At 38.6% G+C, this 23,554-nt stretch overlaps 1 protein-coding gene across 3 annotated transcripts in view; it reads left to right on the plus strand.

The window, feature by feature from the left end:
• Window positions 1-865: 865 nt before the first annotated feature.
• EMC2 (ER membrane protein complex subunit 2) overlaps window positions 866-23,554 on the plus strand; it is a 66,059-nt gene continuing 43,370 nt past the window's right edge. For all 3 annotated transcript variants that reach the window (XM_020970264.1, XM_020970270.1, XM_078153705.1), the window contains exons 1-3: window positions 866-1,033; window positions 15,918-16,031; window positions 21,714-21,778. In XM_020970264.1, the coding sequence (XP_020825923.1) occupies window positions 994-1,033; window positions 15,918-16,031; window positions 21,714-21,778 (219 nt within the window). In that variant the 5' untranslated portion in view covers window positions 866-993. The remainder of the gene's footprint in view (window positions 1,034-15,917; window positions 16,032-21,713; window positions 21,779-23,554) is intronic.

Raw genomic sequence — 23,554 nt, forward strand, 5'->3', positions numbered from 1 at the left:
AGATGGAAACATCATAGCCACCCAGTGAAGTAACTCCTCTTTATCTTATCTCCATTTTATGAAGTAATTGAGCTTCACAGTGGTTAGGTGATTTTTCATAATCACATATCTAGTCATTGGCATAGGATACATTTGAATTCTGTTTTTTTTTTTCTGATTTCAAATTCACTTACATCTTGGACTTTGATGCTCATGCACTCTAGCCACTTTGCCACAAATTTTAAAAAAACACAGTAAAGGTAGGGCATAGGAGAGAAAACAGGCATGAAAATAAAAAAGGGTATTTATAATGAGAGGTGGAAGTCTGTCAGTCATTCAACAAGCATTTATTAAGTGCCACGCACTGCACTAAGTGCTGAGAACACAAAAAAACGCCAAAGACAGTTCCTGATTTCAGGGAGCTCATAGTCTAATGGGGGAGATAACATGAAAACAATCATACACAAACAAGATTATATGCAACATATAATCTTGTTTATATATACATATAAAATGTATACATTTATAAATACACACATATAGTCTTGTTTTAATTTAACAATGATTAACAATTTAATAACTGTTGATGGGAAATAAGAAAACTGAGTATGAGAGAGATTTAATGACATGTACAGGGTCACACCATATATAGCTATATCTTCATATCTATCTATCTAGCTAGCTAGCTAGCTGTCATAAATTACGATAATCAGTAACGGAAGGTACAGGTCCAAAACGAACACAATCTCCTGAGCTTGGGCCATTGCTTTCAAATACCTGTCGTTCTGGCGTTCCTCAAGGCCCTTCGCTTGGCCCCGCCCCCTGCGTGACTCCGCCTCCCCTTATTCCGAACAGCTGCCGGGCAAGTCCACGTGCACCACTATCCACCGCCCGCCTCCTTCCCAGGATCTCGGCCAATGGACTCGCGACGACGTCATCAACTACTGCCCTCGGCGCTGGTCACGTGATACCCGCACGCAGCACTCCTCTTCAGTTGTTCTGGGTTTTGGGAAGATGGCGAAGGTTTCTGAGCTCTACGATGTGACCTGGGAAGGTAACTGTTCCGAGGTTGGGGCTGGAAGGGTGCAGAAGGGTCAGCGCTCCAGTTGTTCCTAGAGATCTGAGTCATGTGGGTCCACCTGCGGGCCGCCATGCTAGGCCTCTAGCTGTCCGAGCTGAGGCAGGGTCTGAGGCGGACCCCCGGCCTAGGCCAGGGGCGGTGGCCCTAGGGGAGCCCCTCTGGGATGGCCCCTCTGGGTTTGCTCACCGACTAACCTGGCCCACTGACCCCAGGTTGTCTCTTCCGTCTAGGCGGGGTGCGGGGCAGGCAAGCTCCTGTCACTGCACCCATGGAGGCAGTGCCGGTGACCAGGACGGTCCCAGGCAGGCACTGCTGGGCTCTGGAGGGGACACCAGGCTGAGCGGGAAGGTTTGTGGAAAAGGCCCCGTACTGATGTCTTGCTATTTTACGTACGTCTTTCGAAGCTCCATTTTTCTCTTTTCGTTTCATATATCTTTACAAATTCATTGCCTTTCCTCATTAGAGGTCCTATCAGTGGGTGAGAAATTCTAGGCCAGCATTTACTTTGGAAGACTCTAGTTTTTGTCCCCCATGAGGGTCCAGCCCGGACACATTCGTGTACTTTATGCCAGGAAGCCCCCAAATCTCATTGAACTCATTGAAAGCAGCATAACATGGGTTCTGGTTCAGCCGGTAACTATTTATTAAGTCCTGCTATGTGCCAGACTTTGTGTACAGATGTTGGAGATACAGAAGGACGCAAAAGATAGTCCTTGTCCCCGAGGAGCTTACAACCCAATGGGGGAAAAACAATATGCAAACAGGCATACACAAAACAAACTATATACAGGATAAATAGGAAATAATTAACTGAGGGAAGGTTGGGGAAGGCTTCCAGTAAAAGATGGGATTTTAGTTGGAACTTTTAGTTGGAGCCTGGGAGGTCAGTAGGTGAAGTGGAGGAGGGAAAGCATTCCAGGGATTGGGAGGAAGCCAGAGCTGAGAGATGGAGTATCTTGTTAGTGGAAAAGCCAGAAGGCCTGTGTGACTGGATCAAAGAGTATGTGGTGCGGCATAAGGTATAAGAAGACTGGAAAGGTAGGAGGGGGCTAGGTTTTGAAGGGCTTTGAATGCCAATCAGCATTTTGTATTTGCTCTGCCTGCAGTAAAGAGCCACTAGAGTTTATTGAACAGAGAGCAGGAGGTGGACAACCTACACTTGAGGAAGATTTCTTTACTAGCTAAATGGAGAGGGATTGGAGTGGAAAGAGACTTGATAGAGAGATAGATAGATGAGTAGATAACATGTGATAAATTAGAGATCCACAGAGGGAAGGCCTTAGCATTAAGACAGTTCAGATAAGGCTTCTTGTGATAGGTGGGCTTTAAACTTGGACTTTAAAGAAGCCAGGGATGCTAACTTACAGAGGAAATGAATTGCAGGCTTGGGGGACCATGCACAGTCAAGTGTTCAAAGAATAATACAGAAGTCAGTTACTGGATCAAAGAGTATGTAGTGAGGAGTAAAGTGTAAGAAGACTAGAAAGGTAGGAGAGGGCCAAGTTATGGAAGGACTTTGAATGCCAAACAGAGGAATTTATATTTGATCCTGGAGGTTATAGGGAACCACTAGAATTAATTGAATAGGAGTGTTCTTAACCTGGCATCTGTGAATTTACATTAAAATATGTTTTGATAACTTCCAATAAATTGGTTCCTTTGTAATCCTATGTATTTTATGTATTTAAAAACATCATTCTGAGAAGAGGTTCATAGACTTTACCATATTATTGAAGGGGAACATGGCAAAGTTTGAGCCCCTGACCTAGATCATTTAGCAATGCATATATGACAATGGTGGATGCAGGTTGTCCATTGGTCATTGCTCTCTTTCACCACCTGAACAAAAAAAGGTTTTAAGAACCTCTGCCATATCAGGTAGTCTGAGCATTGAAAGACTTGGGGTCTCCTCTCCATCTTCACTGTATCCAAGGGTGGCACAAATTCTCTGAGCCTAGGTTTCCTCTTTGTACATTGATGCTCATAATATCTTTATCTTATATCCTTTATCTCTTGATGATCATAGTATCCTTTTTCTCCTAATCTTACAGGTTTGTGGATACCTGTCTAAATATGTGGATATTAAAACACGTTGCAAACCTTACATCTCTGCATGAGTATCTCCTTGTTCTTATTCATGTGTATAAGAGATAATTAATATTTTTGGTTACCTGCATCTGCTTCAATTCAAGTAATTTGATGGAAGACTGCCTAGAAAGTGATAGATAGTTGTACTCTGAATTAGATTTTCAGAGTTAGCTACTTAAAAACTGGAATGGAAGACCACTGGTCAGAATTCTTTCCTTGATGGTATAAACAATGCCTTGGCAAGTTGGGGACTGAGTTTTTATTGCAGCACCCTGTTTGGCTTACTGCTTGACTTTGAAAAAAAAATCTGCATTATATTACTTTATCTGAGAGAAAAACAAAAGCAAACTAATTTTTTTAGTATTTGGAAGAATAATAAACATAAGCAAGATTTTAGTGTATATCAGTAATTTCTTCAAAAAACAATTGAATGGGAAAAACACTGGACTGAAATTTGGAAGTGGATTAGGAGTCTAGCTAGGTGAATAACTATCTGTGTGGACTTGAGAAATTGTTTCTTGGTTGGTAAAATGGCTGTATGAGAATAACCAGGCTGTTAGGAGACCTGAGTGGTGGTCCTATTTCTGCCATGAAGCACCTCTGTGCCTTTGGCTCATTGCTTAACACTGTCCCCCTCATTTTTTTGTCTGTGAGATGAGAGGTTTTGATTAGAACAGGCAGGGACACTTAGGGTGTTTGAATTCCTTTTTTTTTTTTAATATTTTAGTAACTATTTAGATATAACTGATTTCCTTTAAATCATGTGTAATTTATTTTATGTATTTAAAAATATTATTCTGAGAAAGGAGCCATAAACTTTGCCAGGCTGGCAAAGAGATCTGTGGCACAAAAAAAGTTAAGAGGCCTTGGATTACCTATAATAGGTATTTCCACTTATATTTTCTCACTGTCTTGTAAACTAGCACTATCAAACTTGGACTTCAGAGTACAGGGGGAACCAGATTAAAATGTATTTGGAAAGTAGTTAACAAAATAAATGAAAATATGACAAAACACAGATCATATCACATTTTCAAAGCTAGTCATTACGTAGCCTACAGGGATGTCTACGTGTGGATTAGTGCCCTCTGTTTGTATTTGAGTTTGATACCAGTGTTCTAAACCTTCTGCATTAGGGCTTCTTACCTTCAACTGAAACTGTTCCCTCCAAAATTTAACTCACTTTAAAATGTTTGTACTTAAAGCAACTTCAGAATTATTTCTGTCTGTTGACATAGTAAAGAGAGAGAGCCAGTCTTGAAGTCATTTCTCCATCTCCTTTGCTCTCACTATCTTAAAACTCTCTACAGTCTGCTTTTGGCTTCATCATTCATCTGTAATTGCTCTCTTTAAAGTTACTAATCTCTTATTGGCCACGTCTAAAGACCTTTTTACAATCCTTCCTCTTGACCTCTCTTTGGCTTTTGACTGTCTTAATCACCCTCTTCGTGATACTCTTTTTTTCTTGATTTTTGTGACAGTTCCCTCCTGCTTCTCCTACCTATTCTTCACTCAGTATCTTGCTGATCTTCCAGGTCACAACCACTAATATTGGGTGTTTCCAATCCTCCTGTCCCTCAGGCTGTATCCTGGGGTCTCTTCTCCATCTTCACTGTGTCCTTCTGCGAACTCATAAGCTCCCTTAAATTCATTTGCCAAATATCTGAGTTGTTTTTGTCCTGCCCTAGCCTCTTTTCTGACTTTGTCTCCTATCACTATCTTTTGTCCAGTAGACATCTCAAACTCAGTTTGTCTAATACAGAACTCATTTTTCTTCCTCAACCCTCCTCTCTTCTACTTTATTACTATTAAGGGCACCACCATTCTCCCAGTTGCCCAAGCTCACAACCTTGACTCCTCATTCATACTCATTTCTCATATCCTGTATGTTGCCAAGTTGATTCTGACTTCATAACGTCTTGCTTCAAATTTCTCTGGACTCTAATCCTTCCTCCTCTCAATTGTGAAAGTGATTTTCTTAAAACACAGGGTCTGACTATGTCATTCCATTACTCGATAAACTCCAGGAGCTCCTTATCACTTGCAAAATCAAATATAAAAGCCTCTGTTTGGCTTTTATAACCTTTCGCTTTTTAATCTTCCTACACATCATTCCCCTCTACAGTTCAGCAACAGTGGCCTTCTTACTCTTCATTGAATTGGGTGCTCATCTCCCAGCTCAGTACCCAGTCACTGACTGTCTCTTATGCTTCGAGTACTGCCTTTTAGTTTTCATCATTGGCTCAGCTCGAATCCTACTTCCTGCAAGTCTTTCTAGTCCCCAGCAATGCTAGCAATTTCCCTGTGACACTACCTCCAATTTACCCTGTATATAGCTTGTATATACATACATAGTCATTTGCCAGTTGTCTCCCCCGTTAGAAAGTGAGCTCCTTTAGGGTAGGGACTATGTTTTTGCCTTTTTGTGTATGTCCCCAGATCTTAGCACAGTGCCTAGCACATAGGAAGCATTTAATAAATACGTGTTGATTTGTCTTAAAACCTAGATGGGAAGACAAGATATACATGAAACAAATAGTAACCAGCAGAAGGTGTAGAATATTATAATTAATTCACATTTATTTTACACTCTAAGATTTAGTTAGCTATAAACCCCTGAGGTAAGTTGTATGAGTATTAGTATCTGTATTTTATAGTTGACAAAACATGCAGAGGGAGACTGAAGTGATTTGCCCAGTCATGTACTGTGTGCATGGCAGCTAGGTTGTACAGTGCGTAAAGCCATGAATTCGGAGTTAGAAAAACTTGAGTTCAAATTCTGCCTCAGACACTTTCTAACTATGACTTTAGATAAGACAACTTTTTTTTAAAGCCTCAATTTCCTCATCTGTAAAATGGGTATAATTTATGAAGACCAAATGACATTTCTTTAAAGTGCTATATAAATGATAGCTATTATTATTAATGTCAGTCTGGATTGAAAACAAGGTTTCCAGATTCCTACTTCAGTTCTTTACATAGTATCATGCTACTGCAATCAAGTGCTAGATTTTATGGTAAAATATAATGAAACTTTTCCCACTAATTCCTGACTTCAAGGGCTTCTGAACCCAAATTTTTATGTATGTGGAATATGTTTATTTTGGCTTATTCTCAGAAAACCTGGATTCAGGTTCTGGTCTGATACTTGCTAGCTTGTGAATAAGTCACTTCATTATTTTTGAGCTTCAGTTTTCTCATCTGTAAGGTGAAGATAATACTTGTATTACCTACCTCAGGATTGTTTTGAAGAAAGTGGTTTAAAACACTATATAAATGCTTTCATTTATTATTGCTATCATTTATTACTGGGATTTGAAAATTTTTTTAAGCAATGATAGTTGAGAGACTTAAAATAATTTCATCTCTTCCATCCTCTCCTTTCTCTAGACAAACTTAGGTTGAACAAGTTCAGGAAAAATGCTCACCTAAAAACAGTTTGTACGATTTTATACTTTGAAAATTCATATTTGGGTAAAGTATAAGTTCCTTACTAATCCATTCTTCTTGTGTTAGGGAAGTACGAATAGGGAAAACAATTTTCTGTTAGCTTTTGGAGGTCAAAATGATGTCTAGAATTATGTATTATAAGAGCCCTTATTATAGTTGAACCTTGAATGACAAAAAAATTCATGAACTCTACACACATACTGAGGTACTGTGACTGTCCATTGATTTAGAAAGTATGACAAACTAAAATTATTTAGTAATACTTTTTAACGAATTCATTTTATTAATAACACCTACATAACTTGAAAAATAGCAATATAAAGCCTGTTCAGTCTATAGAAAATATGTTTACTTTTTTATGGATTCAGAGACCTCTTATATCTCCGGGACCTATAGTCTAGCATTATATTTTGAAATAGATGGTAATATTGGAAGTGGCTAGATACTGAGCAGCTGTATCTGTAACCTGAGAGAAGCTTGAAAGAATGACAGATCAAATTGTGCTATCACTTACTGTACCACTTGTTATATCAGAATTTTGGATTCAGAGGAGTCTTTAAAAGTCATCTAGCCAAATTGTTAACCTGATGCATGATATGATGGCCTTCTACCAACTACTCCATACTTAGGGATGTTAAAAAATTAAATATTGTACTTGTGGTTTGATTAAATAAAACTGGATGAAGAAATTAGTTTATTACTGAAAGCTTATTTCTGTAACAGTGAATTTGAAGCTTAAAGGTTTTGATTTGGAGCAGTCTGTTGTATTAGGCTAGGGATAGTGAAGGAGGAGATAGTGGGGGAAGAGATCCAAGTGATGTCAGATGTGGGGAAGAAGAAGAGAAGAGGGAGCTCTAGGTGAATGGCCTCAGGTTTTCAGTGAAGTATAAGGCAAGTTCGTACCTGAGAGGTTTGGGAAGAGGGTGCTGTGGGAGACTAGGAGGGAAGGAAAAGGTTTAAAAAGCTGTTCTTGTGAGTGTGCTGGTGAATTAATTAGGGAGGTGTAAAAGGTTTAATTTGATGTTAATCAGTTGAAATTCAGATTTGTAGTGGGCCTGTTCAGCATAGTTTTGTGATTTTTCTCCATTTCAGTTCAGCTACATGAAAATAGATGGGAAGACAGTGGATGGTGGGAGTGATTTAATATTGAGAATTGACAAGGCATGGTCAGTCTAAGAAAAAGGACTGTAGTTAGAGATGAATTTGTTGGTTCACCAAAGCATTTGAAAAGATAGGAAAGGGTGAAAAGTATAGGTATTGCAGGGCGGAACTCTTGGTTACCTCCAATGAGATAAGAATGACAAATAGAGTTGGAAGCCAGGTGTCTTAAACCAGAGGGGAAAATGGAATGATAAAATATTAGGATCATTTAAAGGATTTTGTAAGTTATGAACATAAAGCATTTGTGAGTGATGGCAAGACCAACAGTATGGCCATTTGTGTGTGTAGCTGAGGTGGAATGGAGGAATATGTTATGGAATTGATAAGACTGAAAAACTAGTAAGTTAGGGTGTTTGAGGGAGGAGCAGTATGTATGTTGAAGTCTCCTAATATAAGGGTAAAGGTTGGAGAGGAGAGAAGAGAGACTGAACCAGGCACTGAATTTATAAAGAAGGAAGGAAGATGTCTTAGGGGCAGTTGCAGTGAGAATCTTTATTGGGTGATAAATTAGGATTGACTGAACATCAAATGAGGAGAGATTACTGAATGATGGTGATGGAGGGAGAGTTTGGAAGTGGCATTGGGGAGCATCGGTATTCTGTGTCCTTCTCCCCCCTCCCCAACATCCCACTCACACACCAGGGGTTTGTGAGTCCAGGGGTAAGAGTGAAAGGGTATCCAGTTCTTAGAAGTTGCCTAAGGATGCTGAGTCATTAGGAGGGAACCAGGTCCCAGTGAGAACTGGTAGATGATAGGAAATGGGAAGAGAAGAGTTTAAGATGAAAACATGTTTGTTGATACGGAACAGGCATTCTAGAGAGAATATTGGAAGGTGGGGCTGAGGGGGATGGAGTAAGGAAGAATGCAGCAGGAGGTCTGCAATGAAGGTTTGTATAATCACTGGACTGAGTACTTCAGGGTGGGAGTCTGCTAATCATTGAGGAATGAGTTCAGCAGGTTGGAACAAGTCTGTTCAGAGAGGTATTTTGATTTCCATCCCTCTTCATGTTAGTTCTCTCTTCTCCAAAATTATTTTGTATGTGTATTTTGCATTAACTTCTTTGATGGCAGAAACTGTTTTTGCCTTGCTTTGTATTCCTAGTGCCTGGCACATAATAAATGCTTAATAAGTGTTTGTTGAATCAAGTGAGTTGCACCTAGTCAAGAAAGGATTTGAATAATGAATTTTAAAAAATTATTGAGTATTTATATATGTGAGGCCCAATACCAATCAGTGGGGATACAAAAAAGGCACCATCTCCTGTTCTCTGGGACCTTACATTCTAATGGGGGAAACAAACATAAAGGAGGTTTCATTTGCAGGTTGGATGGAAAGTTCCCGTAATCCTTAGGATGCAGAGGCAAAGGGGTAAAGCATCTTTTAAAGTCATTTCCACTGACAAAAGCATATCTGTTGCTGATGTTCTTAGGTTTGGTGTTTGACAGTGCTAAAGACTTTGGTGGTGAGAACTTAATGTTTTTTGGCAGCCATAGCTACTGAGGAGGCAGAGGCTATGGCACCTGCTGGGTAACAAGAGTTGCTTCCTTAAATGACAACTGTGGGAGCTTGGATGGAAATAGGACCCTGGTGGACTGGTAGCAGGGGAGAGGGTGCTAGTTGGCAGTTGGTCAGTGGCTAGTGTTGATGGTGGAAGGGATGGTGGGCTGCTTCTTCACGGGGGTTGCTTTCCTAGGTGATGGAGAGGGGCATAGGTTGGCAGCAGGGGCCAAGTGATGCTTTTTCCTCTTGGGTAGAAGAGGGGGGTGGTGATGCTTGAGGTGGATGGTGATTTTACTCACTTGGCAAATGCCACTTCCTCCTTTGCCAGGGTGCTAGGGTTGTCTGCCCTATAGATGGCAATTGGTTAGTGTTTGATTTGAATCCATGTCTGTCTTCCAAATTTGCAAACCCAGCACACTATCCACTACAACAGTGAGGTCAAACTCAAATAGACCTGGTGGCCACTAAGCTATACAGCTGGCTATGTATTGACTTAGAAAACCACGTATTCACATTGTGTTCTGTTGTATTTTTATTTATTTTGCGAAATATTTTTCAATTATATTTTAATCTGGTTTGGCCCTGTGTGCCTACTGGATGTTTGACCCTACTGTGCTGTACCACACTGCTTCTAATATGTTGCAGTTGCTTTTTTGGGGGGGGAGGAAAAGATGTGTCTGGTAGTGATATTTAGGATCTGGCAGCAGTATGGAAGATAGATTGTTAAGAGAGAGTATCGTGGATGAAATACAAACTCCCCTATTTGGCATATAAAATTTTTCATAAACTTTCCCACCTTAACTGTCTCTATAATTTGTTTCCTGCCACCATTGCATCCCCTCCTTCCCTCTTGTAACTCGCACAGCCTACAATATACAACTAGCTTGCCTGCTGTTCTTTGAACACAATACATCCTCTTCATCCTTCATACTTCTTCCTCCTGATTTTTGTGGCTTTCTTCAGACTTAAAAGATGCCTGTACTTTCTGCAGGAGGCCTTTCCTAGTATCTGCAGGTGTTAGTGCCTTTTCTTCAGAGATTTTTTTCCAAAAACTTGGTACATACCTTATTTGGCCTAGCTATTTATATATTGTCTCCTCCATTAGCTTGTCAGCTACCCGAGGGCAAGTACTATTTTTTTCTTTGTATCTCCAATACTTAGCATAATACCCAGTATGTTGTAAATGCTAGTTGATTGTGTAGCAATCCAGGTTTGTGGTGATAAGAGCTGATGATAATGGTAGTGGATAGCGTATATTAAATGGATCCATGATGGAGAGGAATTCTAGAAATATTAAGTATTGCTAGATGTTGTAATTGATTGGATATAAGGAAGGAGCTGAAGAAGTCACTCCAAGGTTTCAAGCCTACAGGGTAGTATATGCAGTTTATAGAAATATAATCATGACATCATCTTCTTGATGTCATGGTCCTCTTTCAGAACAAAGGACAAACAACAGCCTCTGTGAGTAGAAATAGGAGGTGCCCCACTGGGGACCCAATTGGAAGTGGCCAGTTGGGCAACATGGTCTCTGTCCTCTCCTGTTTTTTCCCTCTTCCATCTCCTGTATGTGGTTTTTTTCCCCCCTCCGCTCGTGTCCCCTCCCCTCATTGATTGGCCAACAATTGGTCCCAGGCCAACCCCTGCATGCTCATTGTTTGGGTCCTGATTGGCTCAGAGTGATTGTAAATGGCAGTTGTTTCTGATTTGACCAGAAACCCTGAGGATCTTCACCTCCCAGATTGATTTTTTTTTTTCAGGAGTAGTTAAAGAGACCATTCTCTGCCTCATTTCTTACCTAGCCTTAATCACTAAATGGGCATTGCCTCAGTCAAACTGAGACCTGTTAAAGACCTTAACTTAAAAAGGCCAAGGTCTCTCACTGCATCTAGGGCCATCATCCTGATCTATATCTTGCCGCTGGACCTAGATGGCTCCAGAGGACAAAGTGAGGCTGGTGATTTTGCACAGCCCTCCCTCACTTAAATCTAGTTCACTTGCATGTTATGGCATCACCTCCCTGATGTCATGGTTCTCTTGGAGAATGAAAGGCAAACAACAATAACAACAACAACAACAGACTTTAATTAGTTTAACCAGATTTCTGAAAAGATTATTTTTTACAGGTGTATAGAGTTTGAGTTTAAGGAATGTTGAGTGACAAAATTTTCTTTTAGAAGCTATTATTACTATATATTTTAATTTTGTATGACCTTTGATTAGTCAAGTCAATAAGCATTTATTAAGAGCCTACTATGTGTCAGGCACTATATGAAATGCTGGGGAGACAGAATGAAGCAAAAGACAGTCCCAGTACTTGAGGAGCTCACAATCTAATGGGGGAGACAACAGGCAAAGGGAAATTCCTCCTGGAAGTGAGGCAATGGGAAAGACTTCCTGTAATAGATGGGATATTAGTGGGGACTTAAAGGAAGCCAGGGGAGCCAAGTGGCAGGTAGGGGGGAAGAGAGCATGGCAGGAATGGGAGACAGCGAGCCAGAGAGAATGCTTCAGCTGAGAGGAGTATCTTGTTTGTGAAACACCAGAGAGGCCAGTCAGGGTCACTGTATCGAAGAGTATGCCGTGGGGAATAAGATATAAGAAGAGTGGAAAGGTAGGAGGGGGCTTGTGGTCTTTGAATGCCAAACAAAGCATTTTGTGTTTTCTCCTGGAAGCTATGAAGAGCCACTGGAGTTTATTAGTAAGGGGGGTGGGAAATAACCTGGTCAGACCTATGCTTTAGGAAAGTCACTTTGGTGGCTGAATGGAGGATGAATTGGAATGTGGAGAGACTTGAGGCAGGCAGACCCACCAGCAGGCTATTATTACAGTAGTCCAGGTGTGAGGTAATGAGAGCCTGTACCAGGGTGGTGGCAGTATCAGAAGAGAGAAGAGGGCATATCGAGATATTGCAAAGGTGAAATGAACAGGTCTTGGCAATAGACTGACTATAGGAGGTGAGAGATAGGAGTTGACTCTTAGGTGAACCTGAGGGACTTGGAGATTGGTGATACTTTCTATAGTAAAAGGAAGGTGGGAGCTGGTGGACAGTTTTGGGGGGGAAGATATTTAATTCTGTTTTGGATGTGTTTAGTTTAAAATGTGGACATCCAGTTTGAGATGTCTGAAAGGCAGTTGGAGATGGGAGCTTGGAGGTGAGAAGAGAGGTTAGGGCAGGATTAAGTAGATTGCATATTTATTAGCATAAAAATGGTAATAAATCCTTGGGAGCTGATGAGATCATCAAGTGAAATAGTATAGAGGAAAAAGAAAAGAGGGCTCAGGACAGACCCTTTAGAGACATCTAATGACATGACTTGGATAAGAATTCTGCAAAGGAGACTTGATAGGTAGGAGAACCAGGAGAGAGTAGTGTCTCAAAAGCCTAGGGAGAAGAGAATATAGAGATGAGGGTGATAAACAGTGTGCAGGGCTGCAGAAAGGTTGAGAAGAATAAGGATGGGGAAAAATTTGGAAGTTAAGAGAGCATTGTTAATTTCTGGACGGAGCAGTTTTGGTGGAATGATAAGGTTGGAAGCTGGATTGTAAGAGATTTAGAGAATGAGAACAAAAAAATGTGGAAGCATCTATTATCACAGCCTTCTCAAGGAGTTTAGCTACAAAGGGCATACAATATAGAGGATAATAGTTGTGGGTGTGATAGGATGGAGTGAGGGCTTTTTGAGGATGGAGATGATATGGGCAATAGGGAGAGATTGAAGTGTGGAGTGACGATGACATAGGGGCAATCTGGAAGAGATGGATGGGTGGAGTTAAAGGGTTGCCTTGGTGCTTTGAGGGCCCAGTTGAATGAAAAACATGTATTTTATACAACTTCTTATTTGCAAGTCATTATTGGTAGTATATTCATCTTTTCCCATTGCTTTTTGTATTGATGGCAGTTTTGGTTCTTTGCAGATGGTGGAGTGTGATGAACTACAGTCATATACTATGAAAATAATACTGTTTAAAAATATAGACCTTGGGCAGCTAATGCAGCGCATTTTCCAAATTGGTCAGTCAGTCAGTAGACATTTATTAAGTGCCTATTATGAGCAGGCACTGTGCTTAGCACTAGGCATACAAAAAGAGGCATTAATTAAATTTAACTTCTTTTCTGGACCCAGCCCATTGTACATCTGTATTGCCTGCCCAAGATAGGAATTAATGGATTGTTAATCTAACTAACTGCATGTCATACCTTGGGCTATATGCATCTTTTTCTACTTTTTTTTTTTGGTGGATTATTAGGCTTTGTCTTTTGAGTGGCCATTAAAAGAACTCTATAATCTGTAGTTTTATGAAGTCAACACAATATCATCTGAAAATTAGCACCTTGAGAATTAAGGAAATCTCTTTCCTTTGGATCCTGCATAAGACATTTTCTATGATAGTGGCAGATTCTTTTTAAGAAGTATACATCTTGGGGCAGCTAGGTGGCAGAGTGGATAGAGCACCAGCCCTGGAGTGAGGAGGACCTGAGTTCAAATCTAGCCTCAGACACTTGACACTTACTAGCTGTGTGATGCTGGGGAAGTCACTTAACCCCATTGCCTAGCCAAAAAACAAAACAAAACAAAAAGAAGTATACATCTCTCTGTTTTTATGTTTTTCTGGTACTGACAAAGGCTTGTTAAACTAACATAATCATGGCAGTTCCATTGCTGGAGGAGCCTTCTCGACTATAATTTACTCTATCAAGTCAAGTGGTTCCCCCCCCCATTATAATTGTTTTATTGATTTTCTTTTCTTTTTTACCTCGCTGTCATTTTCCAATTACTGCCACCTATTTCCCAGTAGAATTTGGAACAAGTGAGTACAGTCAAACAAAATAAATCAACATATTAGCAATGAATAAAATTATATGCCTTGTTCTGCACCTGTCATCTACTACTTCGCTAAGAGTTGGGAAATATGCATCATCAGCAGTCTTCTGTGAAGTCATGCTTAGCCATTGCATTGTTCCGATATCTTTCAGAATTGTTTTCCTTCATATTATTTTGGTCACTATGTTGTTCTCCTGGTCCTACATATTTTGCTTTCTGTCTTTGTCATAAAAATATTCCCAAATTTCTCTGAATTCTAAGAGGTTACATATGAATGTAATGGAATAGTTATTCTGTAATGTTCTTACATAAAAGTTTATTCAGCCATCCCTCAGTAAAGCAATACTCATTTTCAATCTAGTTCTTTAATACTTAAATTGCTGTTATAAATAATTATGTGTATATGGGATCTTTCCTTCTTTCTTTAACTTCCTTAGATTATACACCTAATAGTGACAGCCCAGCACCCGGAGCTTTAAAGCCCTGGAAATAGCAGTGCCCCAGAAACCACTTGATGTGCTTCCAGCACAGCCTCTGTGCCCATTATTGAGGAAAGAAATTATTGGGGAGAGGAGACCCACATTCCTCATCACCAGTAGCAACAACTGCTGACCAACTTTCATGAACAAGCAGATGGGTACAGGAGCCCTGGGAGTGACAGCAATTTCTAGACCATCAGTCCTTCCAGCCCAGCTTTCATCTAAGGAGGCAACTCCTATGGAGAAGGGTCTCGCCTTCTCCACTAGTTGTCAACCAACTGCCATACAAAGGGCAGGCATGCCCCCTTGCTGCAGAAGCAGGACACTTGAGGGAGAGGCAGATGGCTTCATGTGCCAGCCAGGACACAAACCACCACCACCAGTTTGGCCACCATCTTCCTTCAGACTCTCAGACCAAGAGCCTTGGGAGGAGGAGGAAAAGAGTTGCTTCCAATCCAGGGCCCTCAGCTATCAATCTGGGAAGCAGCTTCTGTGGAGATGTGGCTTGGCAGCTGCTCCTGAAGGTGCAATAGACACAGCTACTAAAGACCCAGAAAGGAAAGTTCTTGCCACCAAAATCCTGTTAAATAATTCACTGTTAGAAACTGATATCCTTTTTATCAATGGGAATGACGTTAAAGAAGGAGCATTAACATCTGCTTTGCCACTTCACCTTCCTGACCCTGAGACTTTTCTATTTGACTTGCAGTTGAAACCTTCCATATGTATTGAATCCTCCATTAGAATGTGAGCTCTTTGAGAGCAGAAATTATCTTTTCCAGTGTTTGACACTTAGTAAGTATTTAATAAATGCTTCATTCATTTATTCATTCAGAGTCACAAAGTCAGCTTGTACCTAAGATGGGACTTGAATTCATGTCTTCTGGCTTCAAATCAAGCTGTCTATTGCACATTGTCTTTTTATGCCATTAACAAGTTTTTAAAAAATATCCTAAATATTTAAAATATTCATATTTATTTTATCCTTTTACAGTTTGTATTTTTGTGCATATTTTATAATGTATACATATAGTAGTGTAGTAAGTGTATATAATTTTGTGTATTCACAACCATCTATTCAAGGTACATGATCTGAAATTTTTCACTGATAGGGGAGTATGACCAAAAAGTTGACCTTGTTTAGTTGCTTTTGGCACTGAAAGGTTGAGTGATTTGCCCGTGGTCACACCTGGTATCCATGAGAAGTAGGAATTGAATCTAGGATCTTACTGACTTACTTACTGACTCCAAAGGCCTCCCCTGGTATGCTTCCTCTTACCCTTTAATTTTGAATTGATTTTACATTTTTGAAATTGTTATTGACCAAAGAAGTCAACATTTTTGTTTTTCAGAAATGCGAGATAAAATGAGAAAATGGAGGGAAGAAAACTACAGAAATAGTGAACAGATAGTAGAAGTTGGAGAGGAGTTAATTAATGAATATGCTTCTAAGCTTGGAGATGATGGTAAGTTTTTAGTTTTTTAATTATATTAATTTATATGTTTTTCTATAATAAGCTCAATTGCTGGATGGATCTTATAGATGACTTTGTTGATGAGAAAAAAATGACCTACCCAAGAACAGAGAATCCTACAGATGTCAACCTGCTGTCCACATACTACCTGTTTCCATTGTTGACTCCAGGTCATGAATTCCCTTATATGATCCTTTAGCAGCTGAATTTTGTTCTGAGTATACCATTTGCACCCTGTGTAAAAGGTTAGTGATTCTTTTCAGTGTGGTTACATCCTCCACTGATGCAGAAAAGCAACCTAACTTTAATTTAGCAGATAGTCTTCGAGAATTACTGTGAGTAAAAATTCACCCCCCTGCAATTAACCTGGGTTAACACTTTCCAAATTTTGGTGGTCTTTGGGCAGCAGATATAGTAAGTACATTAGCAGACCAGTACTAACATTTCCAGCTTGGTAGAATTGGCAAGAACTTGTTAATATTGACTTTGATTTTGAAGAACCTAGAGTCACTTCCAAACCATAGTGAGATACTGAAGGAGGATCTTAGTAGTGGTATACTTTTGTGTACCATACTACAGCATTAAAGAAATTCTGTTGACTTAGTGATTGTAGTTAAAAAAAAAAAGGTCATGATTTTGGAGTTAAGGGAGCAGGATTTAAAATTAAAGTCTTCTGCTACTCTCTAGCTGTTTGACCTTGGGTAAATTAATTCACTTTGCTGGGCCTCAGTTTTTTTCATCTGTAAATTTAGAGTTGGACTAGGTGATCTTTAAGTTCTCTTCCAGATCTGCCTTGTGAGTGCTCTCACTACATAGTTGAAATTCCTTCCCACCATTAATATATCTTAATTTCAGCAAGGCAGTTGATCAACTCATCTTTTATACCCGTATTAGTAAATTTTGGTCTATTTGTGGCAGATTGAATAGCTATGGTCAGATTAATGGATTGATGTCAATTTGCTGGGAGAGCAGTGAGTTCTGTCCTCGGTGCTCTCCTGTTTGTCATTTTTATCTGTGTTTTGCTTGGGGACTTAGGAGCTCTGCTTGTGTCATTTCCTTATGGGATAGAGATAGCTAATCCATGTGATCCTGTTATAACATCACTAACTCATATTGATCCTAACCTTTTGGTCTTATTTTATAGTTGTTGAACCATACCTCTTCCACCTTTACTTGTGATGTTGATTTTATTAACGATAACTACAACTAGCGTTTACATAATTGTTTAAAGTTTGCAGAAAATTTTTACATATTTTATTTCATTTGCTCCTTACAACAACCCTGTGAGATAGATGCTGTTATTATCTCCATTTTATAGTTGCAGAAACTGAGACAGAGGTTCAATGACTTAACCCAGGATTACACAGTTAGTAAATATCTGAAGCCGGATTTGAACTCAGATCTTCCTGACTCCAGACCCAGTATTCTATCCTTTGTACCATCTAGCTGCCCAGGTAGCCTACTAGATAGGTTATCCTGTCACCAAAAGATTGGACCAAGCTGCTTGTACCTTGTTCCTTGAATCTATTGTGTGTGGATCTATATCTATATCTATATCTATATCTATATCTATATCTATATCTATATCTATATCTATCTGTCTGTCCATCTATCTATGCATTTTATCTTTCTTGGCTAGATTGTAAACTTCTTGAGGGTAGGAATGAATTTATTTTGTCTTTGTATTCTTAGTACCTACCATAATATGCCTAGAACATAGGCACTTAATAACTTAACACTTAATAACTTAATAACACTTGTTGATTGATTGATATCACTATAGTTCACAAGCCATTCTTTTGATTGTTAATTTCCTTCCCTTTTCAGCATTTCATAAAGTTCTTTCTAAATTTCTTTGTGTTACTTATGTTTATATGCTAACAACATTTTGGTATTTCATTATGTTAATATGCCACGATTTATTTCATGGTTCTTCTTTGGAGAACTTTAAGGATTCTTTCAGTTGTTTTTTTAGTTATATAATACTGCTATGAAAATCTTTGGAAAGATTGCTTTTCAGTTTTTTGTAATACTATCAGGGTATATTTCCAGGAATGAAGTCAGGGAGTAGGATTTTTTTCTATAATTTTTATTATATACTGCTACATTTTTCCGCCCCAAAGAGATTTACCTAATTTGTACTTATGTCAACAATGAAGAAATGTGCCTTTCCCCCCAACAATTCTGTCAGTGTTGTGTCTTTGCTTTTCAGTGTTTTTGCCAACATTATGAATGAGTTGATACTTCAAATTATTTTGACTTGATTCTCTTGGATTATTAGTGAGGTTGAACATTTTTTCTAAGTGATGATTAATAGCTTGTGTTTCCTCTTTTGACAGCTGTTTACATCCTTATAGAGTTTTAACCATTGTGAACTGGGAAGCACCCATGTGACTGTATGTAGAGAGCTTTTTATCTGCCATATTTGCTGTAAATATTTTTTAATGTTATTTTTCTTTTGTATTTTTGTTGTGCAGTTTTTTTTTAATATAGTCAAGCCCATCTACTTGTCTTTTTCCACTTGTTGAAGAAAAAAAAATTCCTTCCATTTGCTGAAGAAAAATAATTGTTTCCTTTCACTATGAACTCTGGAAATAATGGTAGAAAAAAGGCCTTATCATCTTCACACTTTCTTCACCATCTAAGTGAAGAAATTAACTCAATTCTCCTTGATGAAACTCTTCCCTTTGCTTCTGTAATACTGAACTCTTTTGGTACCCCTACTTCACTAATCATTCCTTCTCCCCCCCCCCTTTTTTTTTTTTTGGTTGCCTGCTTTTTCTTTGGACCTTTGATTATGTGTTCCATAAAATTCTGGAATATTTTCTCTTAATAGTCTCTTCAGTGGTGATCTCCATCAGTTCCGTAGTCTCAGACATCTCGTAACAAATGATAGCACAGTCTCTTTCTATTTCTGTTTTCTATTTCCAGACACAAAGGGTCATTTGTCTGTCTCACATTATCTACCTGAATTTTTTATACTTCAAATTCTATATATCTGAAATTGGACTGCCAAACCAACTCATGTTGCCTGCTATTTTTTAATAGTGTTGTCATTCACACACATCTCAAAAGTTGCATGATCTTAGAGCAGGGGTGGGGAGGCCCCCCACATGTGGCCTTCTAGGTCCTTGGATGCAGCCTTTGTGAAATTTGGATTTAAAGGATTGAACTTGAGGACCTTGAGGGCCAACGTGGCCTCGAGGCCACAGATTCCCTACCCCTGTCTTAGACTTCACCTTCCTTTTATCCCTTATATTGAGTCATTTATTGAGTTCCAGGGATTTTATCCCTGTAATAGCTTTTGAATTTGTCCTCTTTTGCTTCCACGCTGACTACTGTAGTTCAGGCTTTTATTATCTCTCATCAGTGCTGTTATAATACCCTCTGAAGTAGTTGCTGTTTCTAGTCTTCCCCTTTTCCTAACCAAACTCCTTGTTAGATTCTGTCTTATACACAAGCTTAATCTTTTTAATGAATAGCTTTGAGCATAGTACTTATGCTCAAAATCCCTTCAATGGCACCTCGTAGCTTATTGAATAAAATATAAGTTCTGTGCTTTTCATCAATTTGGTATGCTAGCTAATTTCTGAGCTGGTTTTGTGTACTTTTCTTCTTCCACCATTGAAATATTGCCTACCCTTCAAGTTCTTGTCCCAGAGTAATTTCAGTCTACTCTGGCATTCCCCTTTCCTTCTCCTTCAGAACAGATGTCTTATCTCCCTTTGAACACCTTGCACTTGTTCATTTCTGTCCATTAAGTTTCCTGTTTCCTTTTCTCTTATTTGTAATTTACACTCTTAGGCCTCCTTAGGACAGGAGACTGTCTTATTTACCTTTGTATCCACTTTATATAAACATTTATTCAGTGCCTACTATGTGCCAGGAACTGTTCTAAACAGTGAGAATACAAAAAGAGGCAAAAGACAATCCTTGCCCTCCAGGAGCTTACAGTCTAATAGGGATACAACAAATATATACAAAGCAAGCTATATATAGGATAAATAGGCAGTAATTTACAGAGAGAAGGAATTAGAATTAAGAGGGATTGGGAGAGGTTTCCTGTAGAAGGTGGGGTTTTAGGTGGGACTGAAAGGAAGGTGGGGGAGAATTAGTATGTACAGTTGAGGAGGGAGAGCAATCCAGGCATGGGGAACAGCTAGAGAGGAATGCCCTGAGTCATATCCTCCATGGCAGCAGTTCTGCAGAGGAGGTGCTCCATAAGTACTTGTCTAATGAATAAAAGTGTTGGTCAGATCACACAAATTTGAACTATTTTTTTTTCTATTCTTGGTAATATAATTTAAAAGCATTGACAAGCCAGCTGTCACTTACATGAGGTCAACCATGACAGGAGACATGAAAGAAACATATTGTGACGTGATGACAGTTAAAAGATGTGGTAATATTTGGCTTGAAGAGACTTTAGAGGGAGAAGAATATTACTCTTCAATGGCTATTGTGTGGCAGATGATATAGACTTAATTCTTGTTAATTCAGAAGGTAGGACCAGAACCAGGAGAATCTCAGCAATTCTAAATTTAACAAATATTAAGAACCTAACAATATGCAAAGAAATCTGGGAATACAAAGATAAGTAAGTTTCTGCCCTTAAAGAGTTTATAAAGGGGATACAACATGTACAGCAGATAAGTAAACACAAGGTCATAAGTAGTGAGGAAAGAAGAACCAGAGGGACCAGGGAAATCTATGTGAAGAAATAGCTGATGAGCTGAACTTTGAAGTAAGTCATATGATTCTGAAGGCCTGTGACTGAGAAAGGGAGGGCATTGCCAGCGTGATGGAGAGTTTGTGCAGATATGTGGAGTCAGAATAATGGAATTTAAAATCTGGGGAACAGTGAGTAGTCAGTTTGACTAGAATGTAGATCTTATGAAATGAAAGGTAGGTAGGAGCTGGATTATGGAGGGTTTTTAATGTCAAGTTGAGGACTGTGTTTTATCCCAGAATGATTGGGGAAGGGAGATAGAGGAGGAGACACTGAGGGTTTTGAGTAAGGCAGTGACATAGTCAAACTAGTTTCTTAGGGGACGTATTTTGGTAGATATAATGAGTTTATTTTGGAGAGGGGAGAACAATTAAGAGGCTATTATAATGGACATTGAAATATGTTTAGTTTATAGGAATTGGAGTAGATGGGAGAGATTGAAGATTAGAGAAAGAAAAAGATTAATTGGCCAAACTCCTGTAAGAGGATAGTAGGAGACAGAGGGCACAAATAGAAGGGTCACTGCTTTTTCACGACCTTTCCTGATACCCCTTCCCCAGTTATTGGTGTTCTCTCCTTCCTTAAATTTTTGAGTGCAATAATTTACACTTATCTATGCTTATCTGTGTACATATTGTATGCTCCAGTAGCATGTAGGTTTTTTGAGGGCAGAGACAGTTTTTCATTTTGCCTTTGTAACGCCACCACTTAGCAATTCAGTCCTTACTGGATTGAATGGGAGAAAGGAGGAGAGAATAAATGAAAATATAGAAGGGTTTTGAGCAATGGAGTAGGGAAGGTGAGGTAGCTAGTAATAAATGATTTTGATTTTCTTAGTAAGGTAGGAGTTGTTGACATCTGTTGGGAAATAAAGGGGGTATTTTAAGGTGTTTTAAGTATTTTTATTTTAAAATTATCCCTTGTTTGTCTTTTTGTCTATCCAGTTTGGATAATATATGAACAGGTGATGATTGCTGCTCTGGACTACGGTCGGGACGATTTAGCTTTGGTAGGTATTTCAACTATGTGTTATTTGCCTTACATATTCTATGTAGTTACATTTTAGCATGGGAAAGTATAACTTAGATTTTTAAAATGCTTTGGGGGCAGCTAGGTGCTGCAGTAGATAGAGCGGTGGCCCTGGAGTCAGGAAGACCTCAGTTCAAATGCAGCTTCAGACACATAACACGTATAGCTATGTGACTCTGGGCAAATCACTTAACCCCAATTGCCTCAACAAAAAAGTGCTTTGGAAGCAATCTAATTTTTTAAAAAGACTGCTTTGAGTTCATAAACCATTTATCTTAGATACCAGGAGTATAAAAGTCAGTCTTAAATTGTTTCAAATAAAATTTAATTGTATGTTGTGTGTTTCTTAAGGCATTTTGTTTTAAACTACACATTTATATGGCCATTAGCTTCAAAGTAGTTTTCTTGACAGTCTATATATTTATTCAGATGATGCTGCATTTGTTCAAAATACTGTCAGCTCCCTCATCATATTACTTTAATCATTTCCAATGGTGGCTTTTTACCTTTGGATGAATTTTATTTTGGGGAATCATTCAGGTTCATATTTGGTGATTAGATGAGTGTTAAAACTTAGCAGTATTATTTTTGCTCAAAAAAAGTTTATAAAAGCATTGAGCCACGTTATTCATCCTGAATCATATAAAAATCTCAGACACGTCAGAATTTTACATAATAACACTAGTTGACTCTTTGGCCTTGTGGGATGTTTTACATTGACAGTGATATCACCATCAAAAAACATTATCAGTGTGTTTTTAACATATATGCTTACTTAGATCTTGACAATGTTGGAATTTCTAATTAATACTAGTCATAATAAATCTACCGCTTTTTATTACTGGTTACTTATGTTCTTAAAAATAGATTATTTATTCACATCCTGTTGGCAGATCAGAATAGATAGTTAGATCACAGTATTTGGGGTCGGAAAAACCTGATTTTGAATTCTGCCTCAGACCCAGGCTCCTCACTAGATTTATAATCCTGAGCCAGTCACTTAATCTCTCTGTGCCTCATCTACAAAATGGAAATGATAACAGTAGCTACCTCTCAGGATCGTTGTGATGATTACGTAAGATAACATAGGTAAAGCATTTTGAAAACAGATCTTGAAAGTGCTATGTGAAGGATATTAGAATTATTATTATGCTTATTGTTGTCATTTCTGTTTTGCATTTAAAATGCATGGTACCTTGTTCCCAGAAATTCTTTGTCTTCAAATCTTTGAAAATGAATGTTTCTTTTTTCAAATTAATATCTCAGCCAATGTACTTAAAATTCTCATAAAGATATTTATATATATCTTTATATATATATATCAGTATTTTTTATTTATTCTATAGGCTTATCATAACAAACATCTTCCCTACCTAATTAAAAATTTTTTTTTGATATCTTTTGTTTTTATATCACCACATTTTCCCCTGCATCCCTCCTTCTAACCCTTCTTAGGGAGTTATCCTTTGTAACAAAGATTTTTTTTTTCTTAAGAAGAGGAGGAGAAAAGGAATTAGCAAAATCAACACATTCAATCAGTGCATCAAAAATAATATCATGTTATATGCAGTTTCTCACATATTCACCTCCATCCTGTGTCCAGCACTTCCTCAGTACCTGAAGTATAGGTGATTATAAATGCTCATTGACAGACTGATTCCTGCCCCCATAAAGGAGAAGATGGGGAGGTATCTTCTTATCTCTTCTTTGGGGCTATGCTTATTTGTAGTTTTGCAACATTCATTTTCATTTGTGT

Source organism: Phascolarctos cinereus, unplaced genomic scaffold (assembly GCF_003287225.1).
Source record: "Phascolarctos cinereus isolate Bilbo 61053 unplaced genomic scaffold, phaCin_HiC Scaffold_4;HRSCAF=312, whole genome shotgun sequence".
Lineage (NCBI taxonomy): Eukaryota > Metazoa > Chordata > Mammalia > Diprotodontia > Phascolarctidae > Phascolarctos > Phascolarctos cinereus.